General features: G+C 46.6%; 6 protein-coding genes across 6 annotated transcripts; 5 read left to right on the forward strand and 1 right to left on the reverse strand.

The window, feature by feature from the left end:
* Positions 1-585: 585 nt before the first annotated feature.
* On the forward strand, positions 586-2,795 carry HO133_007559 (uncharacterized protein; the record flags this gene model as incomplete). Its single annotated transcript, XM_037298450.1, has 2 exons — positions 586-1,007; positions 1,157-2,795. 2 exons carry the CDS (start codon positions 586-588, stop codon positions 2,793-2,795), a joined length of 2,061 nt encoding a protein of 686 aa, XP_037157085.1.
* Positions 2,796-3,786: 991 nt separating this feature from the next.
* On the reverse strand, positions 3,787-5,278 carry HO133_007560 (uncharacterized protein; the record flags this gene model as incomplete). The annotated part of the gene is made up of 3 exons (XM_037298451.1): positions 3,787-4,215; positions 4,303-4,932; positions 4,997-5,278. 3 exons carry the CDS (start codon positions 5,276-5,278, stop codon positions 3,787-3,789), a joined length of 1,341 nt encoding a protein of 446 aa, XP_037157086.1.
* Positions 5,279-7,265: 1,987 nt separating this feature from the next.
* On the forward strand, positions 7,266-8,660 carry HO133_007561 (uncharacterized protein; the record flags this gene model as incomplete). Its single annotated transcript, XM_037298452.1, has 1 exon — positions 7,266-8,660. The coding sequence occupies one exon, from the start codon at positions 7,266-7,268 to the stop codon at positions 8,658-8,660; it is 1,395 nt and encodes a 464-aa protein (XP_037157087.1).
* Positions 8,661-10,125: 1,465 nt separating this feature from the next.
* Positions 10,126-12,120, forward strand: HO133_007562 (uncharacterized protein; the record flags this gene model as incomplete). Its single annotated transcript, XM_037298453.1, has 1 exon — positions 10,126-12,120. One exon carries the CDS (start codon positions 10,126-10,128, stop codon positions 12,118-12,120), a length of 1,995 nt encoding a protein of 664 aa, XP_037157088.1.
* Positions 12,121-12,579: 459 nt separating this feature from the next.
* HO133_007563 (uncharacterized protein) lies at positions 12,580-13,304 on the forward strand (the record flags this gene model as incomplete). Its single annotated transcript, XM_037298454.1, has 2 exons — positions 12,580-12,629; positions 12,686-13,304. The coding sequence occupies 2 exons, from the start codon at positions 12,580-12,582 to the stop codon at positions 13,302-13,304; spliced, it is 669 nt and encodes a 222-aa protein (XP_037157089.1).
* A 2,792-nt stretch (positions 13,305-16,096) lies between these two features.
* HO133_007564 (uncharacterized protein) lies at positions 16,097-16,540 on the forward strand (the record flags this gene model as incomplete). Its single annotated transcript, XM_037298455.1, has 2 exons — positions 16,097-16,458; positions 16,525-16,540. The coding sequence occupies 2 exons, from the start codon at positions 16,097-16,099 to the stop codon at positions 16,538-16,540; spliced, it is 378 nt and encodes a 125-aa protein (XP_037157090.1).
* Positions 16,541-21,520: the final 4,980 nt, after the last annotated feature.

Consider the following 21,520-nt stretch of genomic DNA (forward strand, 5'->3'; position numbering starts at 1 on the left):
AAAGAGAGATGGCCAGACAGAGAGAGACGAAGGAGAGAGGAAGAAAGTAAACATTTTCATGCCCTTACCAAGGAAAACTATGTTAGCAGTGCCTATAGTCTTAACACCTGTCGAATTTCAGCGATCTTACATTCATCTTGAGTCTCGCGAATTCTAAGAAACGGAAAGAAAATCTGATGTCATTGTGCGTCACAGCCAATGTTCTAGAAATGACGGCGATTTTGACCTATCAACCGAAAGGTCTGATGCAGCCTTGTAGCCTCGTCTGTCTCAGCCCCGCTGCTGCGACTCCTTCGACCACTTTCTTATCAACTCTGCCACATCTATACAGACTCGAACGCCGAATACCGAAAAGTCTCTCATCTGTCCGTAACCTTTGGATGAGCTGTCAAACGCCCAATTTGAAGGTAGTGAAGCTATAGAAAGGCCCAGCACAGCCTGGACTTGTGGCCGGGATCGCCTTACGCCCAATCTTCTAGCACAGATCTTCTGCTATTCTCGATTGCAGTGAAAGTCACTCCCTGCATAGATGCAGGGTTATCTTCTACTTGAGTTTTCATAACTTACATTTGTCGTTCTTCTGCGATGGATCCGGTATCAGTTGTGGGACTTGTTGAGGGCTCCATCAGTTTGGCTGTGCAATGCGGCAGTGTTGCTAAAAGCCTGAACAGCCTCGCCGGACAATACAAGTATGCTAAGCTTACAATCTCGACCATGGTGCAGAACTTGGACATTATGCAACTCGCGTGGGATCGAATTGGAGCGTGGTCTAAAGACTTTACGCCCACAGACAACAGTGGGTTTACACATCGCCTAGAAAATTTCCTGGGCACAGGATCCATGGTTCTCGACGCACTGCAGCAAGACTTGCAGTCGTACGATGCAGCGCATACGACTTTTGCCCAGCGATCGCGGCTAGTGTGGAACGAAGGTACCTTGCAGGGCCATCAAAACCGGATTAGAGATCAAGCACAGTCAATGAGTCTTCTTCTACAGGCAATTCAACTGTGAGTTCTCAATTTTGTCGGCATTGAGACCGCATATCTTCGAGCTGTCCAGAGCCTATGATCAAAGTTTGGAAGTGCCTCTTCTTGAATGCAGCGACCACAATTGAGTATCAACCGCTAACATGACGAAGTCCTAACACGCAAGACAGAACCGACCTACTTCAGCAATCGAAGAAGCAGTTCATGAAGTCAGACGAGAGCGCATTTTCCATCGTACCTTCGGAACTGTCTTCAAGACTTTCTCTGTCCACTAATGAAAGCGGTGACCACGACAGTCTCAGGAGCTATGAGAGCATTGTTTATCACCGGCTGAGTTTCGAAGACGAATTATTCACTGCCAGAGTCTACAAAAGAAATTACAGAAATCCACGTTGGCTACGCCTGCGGAAAAAAGAGCCCGACCTTGACCATGCAATTGTCACTCCTCGAAAGGAGGACCGTCAGAGTACGAAGCTTAAAGATGCTCTGATGGCTCTGCCACCTTCCAGAGTCTTGACCAGTGCCTTGCCGAGAGATGATGGTATCCTGGTAACCACCACTATCCACCAATCAACAAGCTCATCAGCCCATGACCCGTACGCGGAGTTGATTGAAGCTTGCCGCAGAGGTGACAACGATAGAGTAAAAAACCTAATGACAATGATTCCTGAGGAACACAGTTCCCTAAATAGACCCAAAAGTTGTGACTCGCTACATCCCTGCCTAGTCCATGCTATAGTCTCCGGTGGACATGTCGAGGTTATGGAGATAATACTTCAACAACCTGGCTCCAAACTTAACGTTGCCCGGGTTCCGGGAGACGCGCTGTACTGCGTAAGAGGGCCACCGCTTCACCTGGCAGTAGTGAAGGGAGATCTTCCTATGGTGCAGGTTTTGTTAGAAAATGGCGCTTCTGTCAATGAGAGATGGGCGTACGGACGACAAGCAATTCATTTGGCTGCAAGTAATGGCTCTATGGATGTTCTCGCAGCTTTAGTTGCCGCAGGCGCTGATGTTAATTGCGCGGATACATTTGGACGCCAGCCGCTCCATTACATATCAGAATGTCAAGATCTACCTCATGTTATAGAGTACCTTGCAGAGGCTGGAGCTAATGTCAATGGACGTACCCATCAGAATAAAATCACGCCAGTACGCCTTGCTTGCAGAGAAGATCTCGTTGGAAATCTCATAGCTCTTTTATCTCTGGGAGCTCTTGCAGGTGGTTCGGATCTTGACACAGCGATTATACATGGGTCACCACTGTCGGTTGAAACTCTGCTGAGGCGCGGAATAGATCCGAACTGCTGCGGGTGTGATGGGGTCACTGGTCTTCATAGTCTCGTCTTAGCATCCGATACCAATGCTCCGCGTGACGAGTCAACTGACAAAAGGATTCTGCAGCTTCTGCTCGAACATATTGATCTTCTTGCAAAGTACTATAACGGAGATACAGTCCTCAGTTGTCTGTTTCGTCTACTGGGAATATCGGATGAAAGGATGTTGGAGTTAGCAAGGCTCTTCCTAGCAAACCTTCCCGAACTCGCAGTCTTGGAGAAGACCTTTCTTATATCAATGATAGATCATCAAGATACGAAAGAGGTTGATAAGGATGCTTCAGCGAGCAGCGGGAGCCTTCAAAGCAGTGCGCCCATCGAGATGAGAAATTCTCTTGGGTTGAGGGAAATTGAGGGCGAAATGGAGGGTGAAATGGAGGGTGAAATGGAGGGTGAAATGGAGGGTGAAATGGAGGGTGAAATGGAGGGTGAAATGGAGGGTGAAGTGGACAGGGAAAGCCGACACTTTTAAGGCTGCATCATGGCACCTACGGTTTGGAGGCATCCAGTGGGCTCATTTTACGTTGGGTGACGAAGAAGACGAGACAGTGTATCAGGTGGGGGTGAAATTGAGGGATGTTCAAATGGAAGACCGTAGAGATTGTAGACTTCCTTTCGGTATTGTAAGCAAATGTCTGTGATCGAGCATCTATAGCAACATCAATCTTCAGGTTCGAATGAAGACCTGTTTATGTGAGCATCGGATGATGGGCGAATTACAAATTCATACCCCAAACTATGGGATTCTTACAAATTCATACCCCATCTTACATTTTCATACCCCAATGGGGTATGAATTTGTAAGATGCCATTAATAGGGGTATGAATTTGTAAGTTGCCATTAACACGGGTATGATTTTTGTAAGTTGCCATAGTGGCTTGGAATTGCTATCTAAGGGTAGGGTTTTAGGGTAGAGTTTCGGGGCGGGTTAGGGTAAGGTAGCCTAAAATCCTCCCTAAATACACTTTCCCCTACTATATAATAGGGCTCTCACATATACCCTAACTACACTTCTAAGGCATAGGGACAGCTACATCTACAAGTTGATGATATCTTACATTTTCATACCCTAAGAAATGGTAACTTACAAAATCATACCCCAAGTAGTGGCAACTTACAATTTCATACCCCATTTTTTTGGTGAAGGGTATTAACTTGTAATTTGCCCATCGGATGATGGTGCAGATGCCAAAGAAATGGTGAAGACACCGGCGTCTGATTCAACGGGGAATGAATGTGCCAGGCCAGGTATCAAAAAAAGTGGCAGTTGAAATGGGTACGGGCTCGATCATGAATAAGAAATGATTCGGGGCTGATGCCCACCCTGTCGTAAAAGGGACAGAACTTGGAGCCCAGGACTACCGGTGCAAGCCTTCGCACTGGCTGGGAATGAGAATAAGTAACCAAATACATAAACATCAAAAACACCATTCCCCCCCCTACTGCTCCTCTGCACCTACTTTCACAAAATCTCCTTGAACAGTTGCAGCGCCTCCCGATTCTGCGCCAGAATGTCTCTATTCCAGATCCAGTGCATCCTGAAGCTTAATAGTTCCCTCATCTTCTCCAAGTCACTACCAACGCCCTCTGCCTTCATGCCGACTAACTGCCCCGAGTCTCGGCTGGTCGATACTACCCGTTGCGTTCTCACCCTCCTCACTTGATCGTAAACCAAAAACGCGCTCTGAATCATGTTTGGGTCGGAGACTTCGGCGAGCAAAGTTGCTAGAACGAGCGCATCCTCAATCGCTTGACCCGCACCTTGGCCTTGGTAAGGCGTGGTCGCGTGGGCTGCATCGCCCATTATTGCGATGCGGCCTTTCGTGTAGGTCGATGCTGGGCCATGATCCCACATAGCCCAGACAGATGGTTCGTGGGTGGCTAGAAGGAGCTGTATAGAGGTTAGCATTGGCCGATAGTATGCGGCCATCAGTGGGAAAAATGAGAAAGTAGTGGGTTTGGTTCGAGGAACACTTACTTCGACGAGAGCCCGAGACGAAGCGCCCCAAGTATTGAACATTCTTCTCAAGGCTTCCGGATCGGCGGGTAGAACCCACTTCTCGTGTTCCCAGGTTTCTTGTTCAAAATCAAAGATAACGACGTTCAGGAGGGAGCCGCCGTCAATGGGATAGCTGAATGAAGCCTTGCCTTTACTCTCATGAGCTACTGCTTCTCCAAACACGCTGAAACTTGAGATTGAAAGAAAGATCGGAACCCTACCTCTTCCGCACAGAAAAAAGGCATTCCCCGCAAACTCCTCCCCTAGCTTTTCCACCGCTTTGCCCATTGGTACTAGAGCCCTGTATGCAACCGACCCCGCGAAGACAGGCTTCGCAGCTTCCTTGCCCAGCAAGTGTGCACGGACAGCGCTATGAACACCGTCGGCACCAATGACCGCGTCCGCGATAGCCGTTGTACCATCTTTGAAATGAACGACAACGGGAGCGCTTCGCTTATCCTCCAGAAAATCAACGCGTTTGTTGAAGTGTGCACGTTGCGAAGGAACGGTCTTGACAAGCTCATTGAGGAAGTGCGCACGGTGCACGCTTTGCTGGCCGGAAGCATTGAGTTGAGCGTGGATGAGCTCGCCTTCATGTTCGCCTTCGCCCTGTAGAGGAAAGTCCACCAATTAATCGGGTGTCCCACAACTCAAGAGGTGATAGACTAGCCACAACATAGTTCGCCATCGTCTTAGCATGCTTCGGCCACATGTTGCCGGTCGCATGTTTGTCGTAAGCAGCTCTAGCCTCTGGCGCTATGAGCTCCAAAGCTTGTTGAGCATTAGGTGCGATGCCGACACCAGCGCCGATTTCCCCAAAAGTTGGAGCAGCCTCATAGACTTGGACGTCGATGTGAGGGTATTTGAGCAAGGCGATGGCAGTGCAAAGGCCACCGATGCCTCCGCCGATGATCGCGACACTGAAAGGCTTGAGGGATGTGGTCGTAGATGACATGTCGTTAGGAAGTGAGTACAAGACTTCTACCTAGGTAAGAGTAGAGAAAATGGGGAGGAGAGGAGACTATAAATGTCTGAAGAGTGTTTCTCGCGAAGCAATTGCTGGCAGCGATGTTTCGAATCTTGAATAATAATAAGAATATCCACAGCAAAGGCAGAGTATTTATACCCAGCAGTCCACTGCGAGAATACACAATTGGAATACTTGTTGAGCGATTTTTCGGCTGCTTTGGCCCACGCTGTGGACGAGTTATCTCCGAGAAGTATACCAATGCCACCTGTAGCTTGAAAATCCGCTCTAACAGCTCAGCACAAAATCCCTTGATACGTGGTAAACTGCAGCGACTCATAAAGCACATGTTATAATGATAGGAGCGATGCTCCAGTAAGCACTTCGGTGCGTAATAGCCTGCCGAAATGAGCGAGGCTCGCCCCGAATCCTGCAGAGATAGCGCCGGATACTGCACCTGAAGACATCTAGCGATCGAACAGTCCCTGCAGCATATGACCATCATGATTGATTACTGATTGTGGAGCCTTTGTCTCGGAACCTTCGGATGCCCGCGGGGCTTGTTGAATAGTTTGGCAGGGCGAATGATCACCGGTCCAGTTCAATAAGAGGTCTCGTGGTACAATTCCAATATAACTTCGGGATTCGAAGTAGCGAAGCGAACCGGCGTTCTTTAGCAGCTACGACACCGATCGTATTGCGGACAGAATCCGATACTTTACAGACTGGCAGAGCGACACCCGTTGCGAAATGATGCCTGTGTCATCTTGAAGTTTGAAGATCGAGGCTCTGTTCATCATGACATTTGCGCTGTAGACCGGTACCTCATCTGCGGGGGTATGTGTTGTAATTGGGTATAATCTCTTAAGCTTTATCACAGGCATGCGGAAGTCAGCGGATCTTCTTCTCATCCAACCATGATCACCTCGGAAAGATAGGACGCGGACAGCATGATGACACAACGCCTTTTTTCGAACTTAACACATTCAAGAAAAAGTGAACATTTTTTTGTGAGTGACATCGTGGCTATTGAGTTCAGAATTGTTCCTTTTATTCTGGCCATTGCGCCGATGCTTTCTCTAACCCTGTCGATTATCGAGCTCGCCTTCACAATCCTAGGGTCACAAAGATTAATAGCGACTGACAGTGTAAATTGGTTTCCATGATTGATGAAAATGAGAGCTGAACTTCGGCGAGTCGAACTGAGTAGTCAGGACAATAGGCCGGATGAGTAGTAGCTTCAAGGCTGGTCTAGATTATACTGAGTTTAGCGCTTACTCTTCCTTGAATTCAACCTTGTTCTTTCATCTGCCCATTCATTGTATCACATACAGATATACCGAGCGTTGAACAGGCTAATCGGCGCGTCGATCACCACTCTTCCTCCTTGATACAGGTTACGATTCATGCTGCATACAGCAGTAGGAATCGGAGTCTTGAGGTTATGTGACCCCGTAAGGCAACATAATACTATCCTCCTACTTGGCTAGCTCTCGAGCGGAAGCCCATTGTCCACTTTCGTGTGATCATACTTCTCGGAGACGGCTCAGAACCTCTTCTCTGCAGACGCTTGGAACGAGAACGGAGCCGCTTCGTTGGAGAATTGACCGATGAGGAGCAGGTATGTAATGACTGCAATTTTAGGATCTCGTTTAGCACAAATTTCTAGCATTCGGATTTCGGCCGTGGGGTCCTCACCAACACACTTCGGCCCGAACGGATGCAAGGGCTGTCCAGTGCCGGAATCCGATGCCCAAGAAGCTAGAGACCTACCGTCAATGGGCTTGTTCATTGGGCTGTGGAAACAGGCCACCTCAGCGTGTTCGAGATAGTCGAAACTCCTTTTCACGAGTATCTGAAACACGAGCGGCATCATGATGAGACACTTCTAATCGCCTGTCATCACGGTCAAGATGCTGTTGTCGAACTGCTGCTGGGCCAGCGAACCTTTGGCTTCTCCGACCATAGAGCACTCATGATTGCTTGCGCATCTGACAACGCATCGATATTAGAACGCTTACTCCAAGCGGAAAACATGATGTTACCGACCAAGGATGGGAGAATCATCGAGCACGAGATACTGTACCAGGCTGCAAGCAATGGTCATAAGCAGATAGTTGAAACCTTGCTTGAAAGGAGTGTTCAAGCAAGCGCCAGCGATACTGCCACCGGTCTCACATGTCTCCAGGCGGCTGCCAAGAATGGCCACCTCCAGATTGTCAGAGCACTTTGTACGGCGGGATCGCTTCAGAAGGTGCCACGCGGCCCCGATATTGACCCTCCACACGCAAAGATGGGCATGAAGGCGCTGCACTACGCAGCAGCAGACGGACACGATGAGATCGTTGCTTTCCTCATTCAGCGTGGGTTGGAGTGCAACGAACGGAATCTGCTAGGTGAAACAGCTTTGATCAAAGCATCGCAAAATGGACATGCCATGGTAGCGAAGGTTCTGCTTGAAGGGGGAGCTGATCCTCTCTTAAGAGGAGGAGAGCCGTGGTATACGGAACGTCCAAGCTCTAGCCCGTTGGCCCCTATTGAAGAAGGTTACGTATTCCTAACACCGGTGGCTTTTCACCATGCAGCATCAAATGGCCATGCCAATGTGCTTGCCATACTGCCTTATTCAGATTTGAACTGCGGAGCCTCCGAAACCAAAGCCTTGCACTTAGGTGCACCATACGGCCACCTTGATGTGGTTCAAGCGCTACTATTTCAAGGCGCCAAAATTGAGAGTGTTGGCAGTAGGGGCATGACAGCACTGCATCATGCGTCGCGAAATGGACATAATCTGGTGGTTAAACTACAGTTGGACAGGGGTTGCAGGATTGACCGGAGAACAGATCAAGGGAGACCAGACCAAGGGAGAACAGCCTTACACTTCGCAGCGCAGGCCATAGACATTAAAACCATCAGAGGTCTAGTGGCCTGTGGTGCAGACATAAATGCAAGAACTGCAGACCCAGAAAGCTACAAAAGCATCACAGCGGCTAACTCAGGAGCTGCTTTCGCAGATTTAGAAACAATAGAAGTTCTGCTGCAAGGAGTCGGTGGGCGCGGCTGCACCGCGCTGGAGGAAGCTATCGCTTGCAATAGGCGAGCAAGTGTGTCGGCACTGATTGAGCTTGGAGCAGAATGGATTCGCGGTGAAGTGTTTGCCTTGGCGGGCATAAGGGCCGACTGTGAAATTGTAGAGATGTTACTGGGCAAGCTTTCCACAGCGACCGCGAAGGCAAGAGTAGTCGCCGCTGCGATGTTCAGAATGACGCTGGCAGAAGGCGCATCGAACAGGAATGAAAAAGCAGTGCGGATTTTCGGAGACTTCGCTCGTCTCAATTTTAAGCCGATCGGTTCTTTCAATCAAGGGTAGAGATGTCGCTAGGCTTCAACGTCCCTCGAATAGTCAAAGCAGCGGTGACTAGGACGCAACTATCAATCTTGACAAGATCCGCCAGGCGAAAAGATTGCTCGCCCTGATGGCATCGAAATCAGAATGTTCGCGCCGTACGGCGTTGAGAAAAGAGGCGTGACCCCGTGGCTGGAGTAGCCCCCCCATCACATTATGCGGGCTACACTTTGGGATAGCCCATCTTTTTCATGCTTCACAACATATAGGAATCCTGAGGGACTTGAGCTATAGAATGTGGAGGAGACATGAAGTTCTTGAAATCAAACCGGGGTTAGCTCTAAACAACGAAGCCGATTTGAGCAGAACGTTGATCTAAGGGCGAATTTGTTTTGCTTGTTCTTCCGTGCCACGATTCAGCAGGTACGAAAATAGAGTGCGACCTGGGAATTCAGAGCAAATCCGCAACCAGTAAGGATGACGAAACTCTTTTGCCAATTTTGAACCTGTGCAGTCTCTTCGTCGGTCATTGCTTTGTTGATTAATTCTCATCGACCTCACTGTTTGAAGGACAGATTGAAATATTCTGGACGTACCTTTGATGGAGAACATCCAGCTGAGATAGCCAGGCGTTTCTGACGGTTTAATTCCATCACACGCACGCCATTCAAGATTGGATACCGTCAGATCGACTGTGTGTAGGGGCTAGGGAGAAGATTGACATTCGGATTGTTGGATGTTCACTCAGCTAAACCTCCTTTACGCGTGTGACTGTAGGAAAAGACTTGTAGGACTGTGAGAACGAGAAAACTAAGGGGAGAGGCGCCAGTTCACCCGGAGTGTGTGTAGAGTACGGGCTCGGCCCACTTTCCCATTTCGAAGCACAGGGAAAGAACTTGACGGGAGAAGGCTTTCAACATACAGATTCCTTCCCTTCCTACGGGAGTATCGTAAATTTCTTACTCCCAACAATTCGGCCGGCAAACTTGCCTCAGGAACAGTTTGAGGTTCCCCCCCACGTCCAAAAGGAGAAGTGCCAGAAGTGCCAAGAACGCCAAGACTTAAACTTTAAATGTGTGAAAATTTCCATCCTTTCTCAGCCTCAGACCTTTTCTTTTTCACTTCCTTTTATCTATCTCATCACTTGCGCCTTCTCACCTTCCCATCAGTGAGTGATTAAATCTCTTCTTGACCATCAATTGATCCATAAAACCGCTTGAGCGCTCTGGAAGACGCGGAGATAAAAAACAGACGTGTCACTGAATCTCTGATTGCGCGGCCTTGACCCAGAAGGATCCTCGATTTCCTATAAGCCTTTGACCGTAATGCTCCATTAAACACTTCCAGGATACCAAGTAGCTTTGAACCGGAATTTCCAGCGCCGCAACCCTCATTTTCAGCTGATTCACCGTTCGATGGCGCCAAAGCTCTGATGTTTCCGCTTCTCAACTCCCTACGGCCATCTACGGTGTAACACTCACGTATGAGAATGAAGCTCCCTCGACTTATTCGTCGTGGATCCCAGCTACCGCTGAAAGAACAGGACAAAGCCTCTTCTCCGTTATCAAATAAGCCTCTCCCGCAGCCACAGAAAGACTGCCGTATTCTGTGCATTCTCCCCGGCCGCGCTTCAGATCCTGTTATTTGCACTACCAGTGTCATCAGTTTGGCGGAGGCTGCAGGCAGATATGATGCCTTGTCTTATTGCTGGGGCTCAAAGAATCGCACACGACCTATTGTTTGTGATAACGCACCGTTTAGCGTTACTCCGAATCTGGAGTGTGCGCTGAAACGTCTCCGAGCACCCGATATAGCTCGAAACTTCTGGATTGATCAGCTGTGCATAGACCAAGACAACCTCCGAGAGAAGGAGCAGCAACTGGGGTTGATGGCTGGTATTTATCGGCGTTCGAGCAGGCTGCTGATTTGGTTGGGCGACGACGAAGATGACTCCCGCAAGGCTAATAAGATAATTGACCGTCTGTTGAAGCTGGACCAGATTGCGGGCCTTGGTAACAAATACAGCAACGATGATGTGTCCCAGCAGACTAGAGGTAGCATAGGCTTAGACCAACTTAAGTCTCACGGATTGCCTGGCCCTAAGGACACAGGTTGGCTGGAATTACGATCTTTGCTCTCGCGACCATGGTTCTCCCGAATCTGGACCGTACAAGAAGCTGCAGTTGCTACTAAAACGGACATTCTGTGGGGAAAGGAGTATTCACTCTCCTGGCAAGGAATGTTATCCATCATGGTCTTAGTTCGCGAGCACTTACCGAGGACTTTGCTAGGATCGGACATCTTTTTCCGGGGATTGCCAGCAGACTCAGTCTACCGCATTGCTGCAACTATGCGGACGCTAGAAGATGGCACTCATCATGATCTCTTCAATCTGGCACTGACATACAAGGCCTATGGCGCAGCAAAACCGCAGGACAAGCTCTACGCATTGCTCAATATTTCCAATTCATCGCAGACCGCAGACTATGAGAAGTCTGCAGAGACTACTTTTCACGAGATGGCATACCAGACTATCAATAAAGTCTATCAAGAGATTGCCAGACGCCCGGAAGAGCTGTCACAGCAGCAATGGCACCCATATCCAGATATTTTACAAGGGCCTCATCTGAGAATGGTTGCATTGATTTGTGCAGCAGGAATTGCTAATCAGCAAATTTCTCTGCCTTCTTGGGTGCCAGACTGGACCTTCGATTCATTCCCTGCGCCAATATGGACGCGGAAAACCTGTCATAGGATCCCAGCATCTGCCAATACCTTTGATTGGCCCGGTGCTCGTCCAACAAACCTTACCTTGGAGCGGTCGACCATCGTCAGTTCCAACTTGGCTGAAATGCAATGGTCAGCGGAAGGTGGAACATTGATAGGGTCTGCAACTTTGCCAGGTACTATCCAGATAAAAGGCCTTATCTGTGATGTAATCAGCAGGCGTGGTTTCGCAAAAGTCGATATTGGGAAGCCACTGGAACACGAAGAGCAACAAAAGGCACTGATGGAATGGCTTCTCGAAGCTGATGACATGGCCGATCTCGGAATAGAAGCTTCCTACGGTGGAGGTGCAGACGCCGAACTCTTCAGACGAGCTCTTCTCTTTGACGAATCAATGCTTCAAGCTCCAGAAATTGAGAGACCAGAGCTCTTGAAAACACTACGTTTTGCTAAACATCCAAGATTCGCCAGCACGATGAAGCGCAAATTACAACCCTGGGATTATCTCCAAGCCATTCAGAACATTCCTGGCCGAACCTTCTTCGTGACCCAAGGCGGTCGTATGGGACTTGCACCTCACAGCACGCATATGTACGACAAACTATGCGTTCTCCCAGGGTTTGAAGTACCGCTGGTACTCCGTCCAGATGGGAACGAGTTTCGACTCGTTGGGGAATGTTACGCTGGCAATGATGATATGATGCCAGGTGGTTCTGAATACTCTCGGATGACACCAGAATGGATCTCGATCAAATGAGGGATCCGCTGGCCACCTTTAGCTCCGTGTGTAAAGCTGGCGCGTATCTGTGCTTTCCGCTTGCTGCCTGCGTGTCTTTTGATAAGGGTGAGAGAATTCTCGCATTTTAATGCCTTGACGGAAATGAATCTTATCGCCTAGCCTAGGTGCGGGCAGACGCCGGTGTACCCTGTCAAGTGCGAGCTCTGCCTTCAGCGCCAAAGTCTAAAGCGGTTTTCTTCTTCTGTGAAATCACAGCAACTGTGGCGATTAATGACGAGCGAGTTGGAAAAAAGACAGGCGAAGTGTTGGCATTCTTCAGCTGCCAGTACCCTCGGGAAGCAAACCATACTGCGATGGTGAGCCGGCATGTGTTGAAGCGGCTCAACACAACCTGATATCACTTTCGAGAAGTGATTACCTCCATTCTCTTCGACTATTCCTACCTCACGCTGTTACATCAATCCCTCAAGTCTGATAATGGCAACCACGACTCCTTCTACGCCGGTTGCAACGCCAAAGAAGCGTCAGTATGTCAGCACCTTCCTACTGAGACTGGTAAGAGTAGTCTGCTGACAGTCGCTAGCTGGGGTGATATTGCCACCGTGACTCTGGTCGTCGGTGAAGCCGAAACTGCATTCCAGGTCCATGAGGCAGAGCTATTTGAGGCTTCACCAGTCTTCAAGGCCGCTTTCAATTCGAACTTTAGAGAAAGCTCGGAGCGCAAGATGAACCTCCCGGAAGATGACCCTGATATCTTCAACCTCATGGTTGAATGGCTTTATAGTCACCGCTACGATATTCTGCAACCAACTGGGGATAAAATCAGGGACGAAGGAAGGTTTATGGAACCTATGCGATTGTACGTTCTTGCCGACAAGTACGGCATGACCAGCTTGAAGGGTTGCATTGCCAATATCATCTTCAAGACCTTGAAGCCCGGCAACGTGACGGGACCCAGCATTGAAACAATCGCCTATGCATACCAAAATGTTCCTCAGACTTCAGGCATCCGAAGATTGTTGGCAGATCTCTACGCCTGCAACATCAACTTTGACTGGTACAAGTCGCCAATAGCCAAGCCGTTGCTTCAGAAGTACCCCGAGTTCGCAGCCGATATCATCTTGAGTTTTGCTCGGCACACTTCGAGGGAGGGCATAAAAAACCCATTCAAGGGTGAGATGCCCGAGGTGTACAAAGAGTGAGTGGGTCAATGGGTAGGATATTGGAATGGGAAAGAAGGGCCAATAGCGGGGCGACAAAGAGGTTTTGTCGTTTCTCTTGAAACGGAGCAATGAATGGAGTTTTTGAATCTTGTTGCTTCTTGACGGTCTGTAGATGCCAGACAGATGGTTTTCCACGAGCCAGATTGATTTGAAACTCCTATCAGCTTGCTTAAGAGCGTTGCCTCTATTGACAATTGGCATTGGATCACCTATCTCCACATAGAGATCGCCACCGTGGGACTGGGGGTTAGTGGGATATATGATATGCTCCTGTTTCATGGCCTTGTCGGTACCCTTGCAAGGGGTAGGAGACAGGTGTCCAGTACGAGCTATATAGCCAACTGTTTTGCACCTGTCAATGGCTCTTCATTCGATTCTGTCTCTTTCAGAACCATTGCATACCTTTTGTCCCACCCACCCACACCTGTACATAGCTAGCTATCATTTCACTCCAGGTCTATGCCATAGGCATGGGATTTCTCTTGTGCTGGAGTACGAGAAATACGCCTGTTCAAGCCTCTATTAGGCTGCTATCCCCGCGTGAGACGGCCCAAACAATCTACACTCTATGTGGGCCCTTATGTGTGCTTGTAACGCGTGTTTTTCACGAATGGGGCAACTAATTACTCCATATCGTCAGATCCAACTCCGCTTTCGTTCAATTTCAGATCTCGACCAAATCATGACCGGGGACCGGGCTGCGAGCCAGGTACTTCAACATTGACCAAGATGTTTTGAGACGGTGGCTGGAATGCAGCGACCCCTTTTCAAATCCCAGAGCGGGCACGGTTCTAGAAGCAAGTAGTCGCAAGTATGCCCCACTGCGAACGACGTCTAGCAGACAGCAGTAAGTAACCTTCTAAATTACTTCCGCAATGCTGGCTGTCAATCTTGGCAAGTGTTTACCAAGATTTCGTTACCCCCCCAGGACCCTCGAATGCGACCCGGCCACGACCTGCCAGACACCAGCTAACAAATGTGCATGTGTAGTTGCCGAAAACTTTGTATCAAAGGCCGAGAGAGCACCGAGCGGAATAGTACAACGCAAGACCATCGTTCATTAAATCTGCGCCATTCTGTCTCAGTTGCGAGCTTCATCCCTCGGCCAAGCAAATCCCAAAGCAGACGCGCCTTGCGCTCGTATTCGCATCGACCAGAAAGTCGTCGCCCTCTCTGCTTGTGATTGTTAGCGACCGTTGCCCTTGCTGTCAACTACGCAGCCTGATTCTCTTCCAGAGCCCGCAGGCGACTCCGGCTGCGAAGCCTTGGAGCGCGATGGGCACTGATCCCACGAAGCAAGGATACCATGCTCGCAAGATGGGTAGTCGCCGCTGGGTAGAGTGGTAGTACCGGCTTCTGCGAGGAGTCTGTTTGCGACTTTGCTTACGTTGAGTCTGTGGCCTTGATGGCTTGTGTGCTGGCAGTGATATATATTAGGTGCTCCCCACCGTCGAGAGCCAAGCGGCCTAACGTATCGCTGATTGGTGTTCTCGTGGCGTTGCTGAGTACTACAAATGTTCATTCTTGAAGTATGAGGTATCCTTTAATGCCCTGGAATGCTAAAAGGCTGTACTCAGCGGCGAATATAGACCCGCAATCGAATAATGGCGATTCTTGTTCAGCGACTCGGACGAAGTGAAGGATCGAACGAGACTGAAACAGTGTGGGTTGTACAGCTGTTTTTGCTAAAGAGTATGCGTAAAGAGCGGCCATCCGTGTTTATACGGCGGAGTCCATTCATGTATGATTACTTCTGAAGGACAAAAGCTGAACCACTGTTATCTTGGCAGGCGCTATACCTGCTCAAGGCTGCATCTTGCGCACCGGCATCACTATGTGGTAGCGCCAACGTTGAATGCGAGATCGGCGAACCAGAATCAGTATGTCAATTCGAGCCGCTCATAATCCATCTCGCATGTTGAGACCTCGCTTAGGCGTACCGAGATGGACGAGATGTGGCTAGTACCACAAAATACCATGGAAATTGGTGTTGAAGAGGCACTGGAAATATCAAAGTGCGACTTCTACTGCCTCTGTGACATACTGCCGAGGGTGTAATGCAAGTGTGATCCTAAGGGGTCTTTAAAGACTTGGCTTCAGTGCAGGATGTTGCCGCGGAGCGCGCAGTGGGCTCTCGAAGAGCCTAGGCAGGGTCATCGGCTTAGGAAAAGATTGAGCTGACCATCGACGTATGCAAAACGCTTCTTCAACTCCTGGGGGAAAAAGACTATAGGGTATACAAAGTATTAGTAGAATTTGATCGCAGTAAGGTATCCCTTCCCCTTTGTTCGGGGTGTACACGCTAGCAGGGGTCAGATATAGGGATCTTGATTGATCAACTCAGGCTTGCCGCGCCCATGAGTAAACAAAATCTTAAGCCGCAGTGATTGGACAAATGATAACCCCTACATCTGGCCCCTACTAGCGTGTAACACCCCGAACACAGCGAGAGGGATATTGAACATACCTATCTCTTGGCACGCTAGCTCCCTTGGTCTCGGGCCGGGCGGACTTCACCGAATTCCCGAACACGCCTCTCATTCTCTTACGGATACTCTTCCTTCATCCTTCTTCAACCCACAAAGAAGCAAGAAAATTACTATATCAGTACCACAGAGACGAAGCACAAGCTCTAGACTTACATCTCTTCCCTTGACTAGTTTTCGTTTCTGTCAATAGGTCTAGAGTAGGTCCTCCAACGCCAAGCCCGGCCTTGGCTGAAGCTTTAGGAAAGCGTTAGGATCTGAAACAGAGAATAACATCAAAGAAACATGGACATCAATGCGCTCAAGCCTGCCATTGGCTACCTCGTTGCCACCTTCCTCACCACCGCCGGTCTCACCACCATACTAAACCCCATCCTCCGCTCCAAAAACTTCGGTGTCACCGCTCGTCCTGGCGATAGAGCCACGCTGGCCTACATCAAGCCTATGGGTGCTAGAGATCTCTCTCTCGGTCTCACCATTGGCATGTTCATGTACAGAGGGGACCAGGAGAGTGCGGGCTTGGTGACTTTGATGGCGCTTGGGGGTCCAGTTATGGATGCCTGGGCAGTCTGGAGTTATAATGGGCGGCTGAAAGAAGCTTGGCCACATATCATTGGTGGTTGCATTGTTGGTGCCATGGGAACCTGGTTGGCTGGCTGATGATCTTGTGAGTCAAGCACTTCAACTGTTGTTCATGACTAACACAGTGGAAGGGTTGAGGCGATCTGAAGGAGGTGAACGGCAAGAACAAAATGATATTTGGGGCTTCTGAGTCGATAAGAAAACAGTGCTATTGTAGACTAAAACACAGTATGAATTTACACCATCGATATTGCTAGAATCTACCCGCATACACGCGCGACAATCCACATCGTCACGACGACTTGCAATCCGCTTGCTAGCCATTATTTAAAGCGAACGTAAACACCTACTTGTCCGACCGATCCTACACCAAGTGATACTCCTCTAAAGCCGTTGCCTAGAGCATCTCACCGCGAGTCCTGAAGCGACCACAACGAATATCACATTGATATACCTATTGCGACAAACCCGGACGCGACATTAGACAGGGAGGGCAACCCGAAAGAAACGGATAATCCTGTAGACCAACACGCTTTGGAGGCAACTCGAGAACGTGGTCTGTGGGTGCTTGATGGTCGGCTGCGTACTTGATAAAGATGCTGAATAAATTGCCGCCCAAGATTGTCCAGCCGGAATGGATACGTCCTTGAATAATTATAAGTTCTGTGTTTTATGCAATGTAGATTCGTGATAGCAGAGACTTCAAAAGACTCTGCGAAGTCTCCAAGAACATCTAAAACTGCACCGTTCCTATACCGTATCAAGCGGTCACCCTTCACGTCGCCGAGGAATGGGGATTAGAAGACTTGATATCGAACCGGGTTTTAACCCTAACCCTAACCCGTCCGCTGAGATTTGTGGTGCCTCCCACAGTCTCGGCGGCCTCTATGCTGATCAGAGCAAGCATGCGGAGGCGGAGGAAATGTACCAGCTGGCGCTGGCTGGATTCGAGAAAGCCTGGGGCCCCAATCATACATTTACTCTCAACATTGTCGACAACTTGGGTACTCTTCACGCTGCCCAAGACAAGCATGCGGAGGCGGCGAAGATGTATCGACGGGTGCTGGATGGAAAAAAGAAAGCACAGAGTCCCGACCATACATCAACCCTCAAAACTGTCAATAAATAAGGTAATCTTTGCGCCCATAATACTAATCTCTTGCACTGTCCAGAGTCAACTGGCTTAGCCGTCCACTGATTCTTCCAACGCAGTCTGCTTCTCCAGCAGTTCCAGTAATGCGCCTTGACAGTCCTCTCGACCCATGAACACTTCAACAAGCCTGAATCCATCACCCCCGCGCACTGTCTCCAAGACAGACCCCAATTCCCCCCTTTCCTCGCCGAAGATATATTAATTTAGAAGATATTATATTTATATTAGAATCTTAATTCTTTTAAGTATAAGATTTTTTAAAATTAATATTAAATTTATTCGATTTCTCTATAAAAAAAAGAACATCTTATTTATATTTATAAGAGAGCTTAGAAAATATATATACTTCTTAGCTTTTATAGTTAAAGTATTAATATAAAAGAAGAATATTAACGTAATAGAGTTTTTTAAAGTTTTTTAAATAGAAAATTAAGATATAGATACTTAAGATATTAATATAAAAGAAAGTAACGATATAAATTAATAGATTTACGAGTAACCTTAAGATAATATAGATATTTATAAGATTTATTAATTAGAAAGTGTTACGGATTCCTCCACTAGGCGTCCCGATCGGGCTTAGTGCTCTTGGCACTGCGGCCTATTTAAGCCTTCTTCCCTGTAGTTTATCATTATCACACCACACACATACATTATTCATGTATATGATTCCACTTAGGACTATTCCTTAATAATAATAGTAATATCTCGGTCGATTCAGGCCTAGCACTAGCTGTTCTTGTTATATTCGTTACCTATTCAGTATCTATAATATCAAGAGACCCCTATAATACTCACTATCGGAGAAATCTATAGAGAATATCGCTTTCACCGAGTGTAGTATCTTTAGTGTCTCTTAGACGCTTACCTCGCCTTTATCTAGCACCTAATCGAATTCTATTACACTCGTCTATAGCGATCCTTTTATTAGGCTATTTGTTCTATCATCATGGCGTATAATAGCTATATTTCCAGCCCTATGCCTAGCTTTATAGCAGAGTAGACTACGTTCTTATAGGTTATGATTGATGTATTCGTTAAAGCAGCAATTGAATAGGCTATTAGTTAGGCTATGATAGCCTTCGAGATCAGATAGATTATCGCTTAGGAATAGTTAATTGTGGAGAGAACTGCGGAGAAACCTATGGGGAAAACTGCGGAGAAATCTACGGAGAAGACTATGGAGAATAAGAGTACGGGCAGCAGCAGTCCTATTCAAGCCGGCACCCTCTCCACTCTTTCATATCAGGCCACCACTCAGAATTGCGGAGATTCTTCCGCTCGCCTTAACGGTGCTTCACCTTCTATTCTCGCCTCTCAACTCGCCTCTCAACTCGCCTTTTTATCTGACTACATTTACTACGCGAAAGGCATAGAGGCTATAGGCCAAGGATAGGTGTTTTAGCGAAGATTTAGGAGAAGTAGGCCTTTGGCATATGGTGTATCTCTGGCGTCTTCATGTCTGCAGCGAGGACGCTGTCATTTTTCTTCTTCGGTGGTATTAATGTTACGGATTCCTTCACTAGGCGTCCCAATCGGGCTTAGTGCCTTGATACTGCGACACTGTAGAGACTTCTTCTACTATAGGCCTTCTGTAGTTTATCATCATTACACTATACATATATATTATTTATGCATATAATTTCACTTAGAACTATTTCTTAACAGAAAGTAAATTAAAAGCTAATTTAAGATATTTATATAATATCTATAATAAACTTTAATATTTATTTCTTAGAAATTCGAGTAAAAAGACGCTTTAATTTCTTATATATAGTAGATAATTATATTATAAAATCTATTTAACTTATATTAACTTTAATACTCTAAAGTATATATCGAATTAAAATAAGAGAATTATATTTAAATTTATTAAATAGATCTATTAAAGACTAAGATTCTACTTTCTTATCGACTCGCTTCTTATTTTTATATTTAAGACGAGTTTAAATCTATAAATTAAATTTATAATATATTTTTTTAATTAGAACTATCGAGTAAATTTAATAAGTAAACTTTAATAAGCGATATTGAAATTTACTATTATTAAATAATTATAAGACTAAATTTTATAATTCTTAAATTATTAAATTATACGAATTACGTTCTATAATTTAAAAGAATATTCGAAAGATTTTATTAGAAAATAAAAAGGTATTCTAAATTTAAATAACGTATATCTATTTTTTTTAATAAGGGCTATCGGCTGTCGAGTAAATTTGATAAGCGAACTTTAATAAGCGATATCTAAAACCTATACCTTTAAAGAATTATAAGATTATATTTAAAATTTCTAAATTATTAAGACGCGTAATCTATACTCTATAATTTAAAAAAAATATTAAAATTTTAATAGAAAATAGTAAAGTTATTAAAGGGCTAAAAAGTAGAGTAAGAGATTTTAATAATTACGAATGCTAATTTATTTACTTATAGTATCTAATTAAAAAGCGTATTAATTCTAAATTTATAATTAGCTATATATATAAATTTAAGATTTTTTAATTTAATACTATCTTATTCTATTATATATACTAATACTCTTTTTTCGAAGTAATTTAAAATAAATATAGTTAATTCTAAAAAGAAGATTCTTAATCTATAGCTATCGAAGATTATTACGAATTCTACTACGAGTAAAAAAAAGTATTAAGATTTAGATTAATATTAATAAACTATATCTATAAATATTAAAATATCTAAAATTATTATAGTATAAATTACTATAGTAATATAAATATTAATTAAAATCTCTTAGATTATTTCTCTTATTATCGCTAAGATATTAATATCGATTTTTTCTTTATATAAACTCGCTTAATAGATTCTAATCTTTTATTAAGAAAAGCTTTAGCGACTTTTATATTAGCGAAGCGTAATTAATTTTATCAGAATCAGCATAGAGGTACGTTATATGGGTGAGGTAGAATAGGATAATAAGGCTATCGAACTATGTATGTGGGAAGGAGGCATGATATAGTAGGAGATGCCTTCTGCCAAGGCCCGCTAGCCATAGGGCTGAGTGGTGTGTCAAGGGTACGCTCGTAACACTACCCCCCCCCTCTCAATAGCCATGGCCCCCATGGCTGGTAGACCGGAGATGCAGGCCCATTGCTTGCCTTGTATCTCCAAACATCCATAGTCCCTGCAGGCCTTGATTGGAGAAGATTTGCCGAGGTGTAGCGGTAGCAGTCGAACATCGGATGGTTTCAATTCGTTCAAAAACGCGCTGTCCGAGGTATTGCCGGGCCGCATGCTGGTCTTGACTGTGCCATGCCTGCCATACCCACATTGTCCTTCAGAGATCCTGGAGATGTTGACCATATCTTGCCTGCGTGCCAGCAAGATTCTCCGAGTTCTTCTCCTTGCCTAGTCTTCTTGTCATAGTCCTCCACTTTTTTTTGCCTTCAACACCTACTGGCAGCCTGGCCTGGGAGCTTCACTGTAGATTTGCCCTGCGTCTCCCATGCTCTTGCCATCAAGTCCATCGGTAGAACTGAAGAAAATCCAACGCATGCATGTGTCATCCTCCAACACCTGTTGGCAGCCTGGCCTGGGAGCTTCACTGTAGATTTGCCCTGTGTCTCCCATGCTCTTGCCATCAAGTCCATCCATTCCATCCTTTGTCTCAACTCGTAACCATCTTGCTCCGTAGTGCTATCCATTGCATCCATCCGCTTTGTAAGCCTACCGCTTCGACTGCCGGTACCCCGTAGGCCTACCCGTCCTAAGCTGCCATAGCGAGTACTCAGCAGCCAATGACCTGACTGACATAGACCACTTCCGTAACTCAAGCACTTGTCGATTCGTAGGTGTGGTAGGTGATAAGAATCGAATGTGTTGAATGCCATTTGGTAGCAGGCTCACTATGTGTGTTGTCGACATGCTCAGTGAAGAGGTCGAATCGTAGTCGTTTCGGGGCTGTTCCCGTCGCCTTGTAGCAGGCTCACTGTGGGGTGTTTTTTTCCATCAGT

Source organism: Letharia lupina, assembly GCF_014066315.1.
Source record: "Letharia lupina isolate WasteWater1 chromosome Unknown contig_3, whole genome shotgun sequence".
Lineage (NCBI taxonomy): Eukaryota > Fungi > Ascomycota > Lecanoromycetes > Lecanorales > Parmeliaceae > Letharia > Letharia lupina.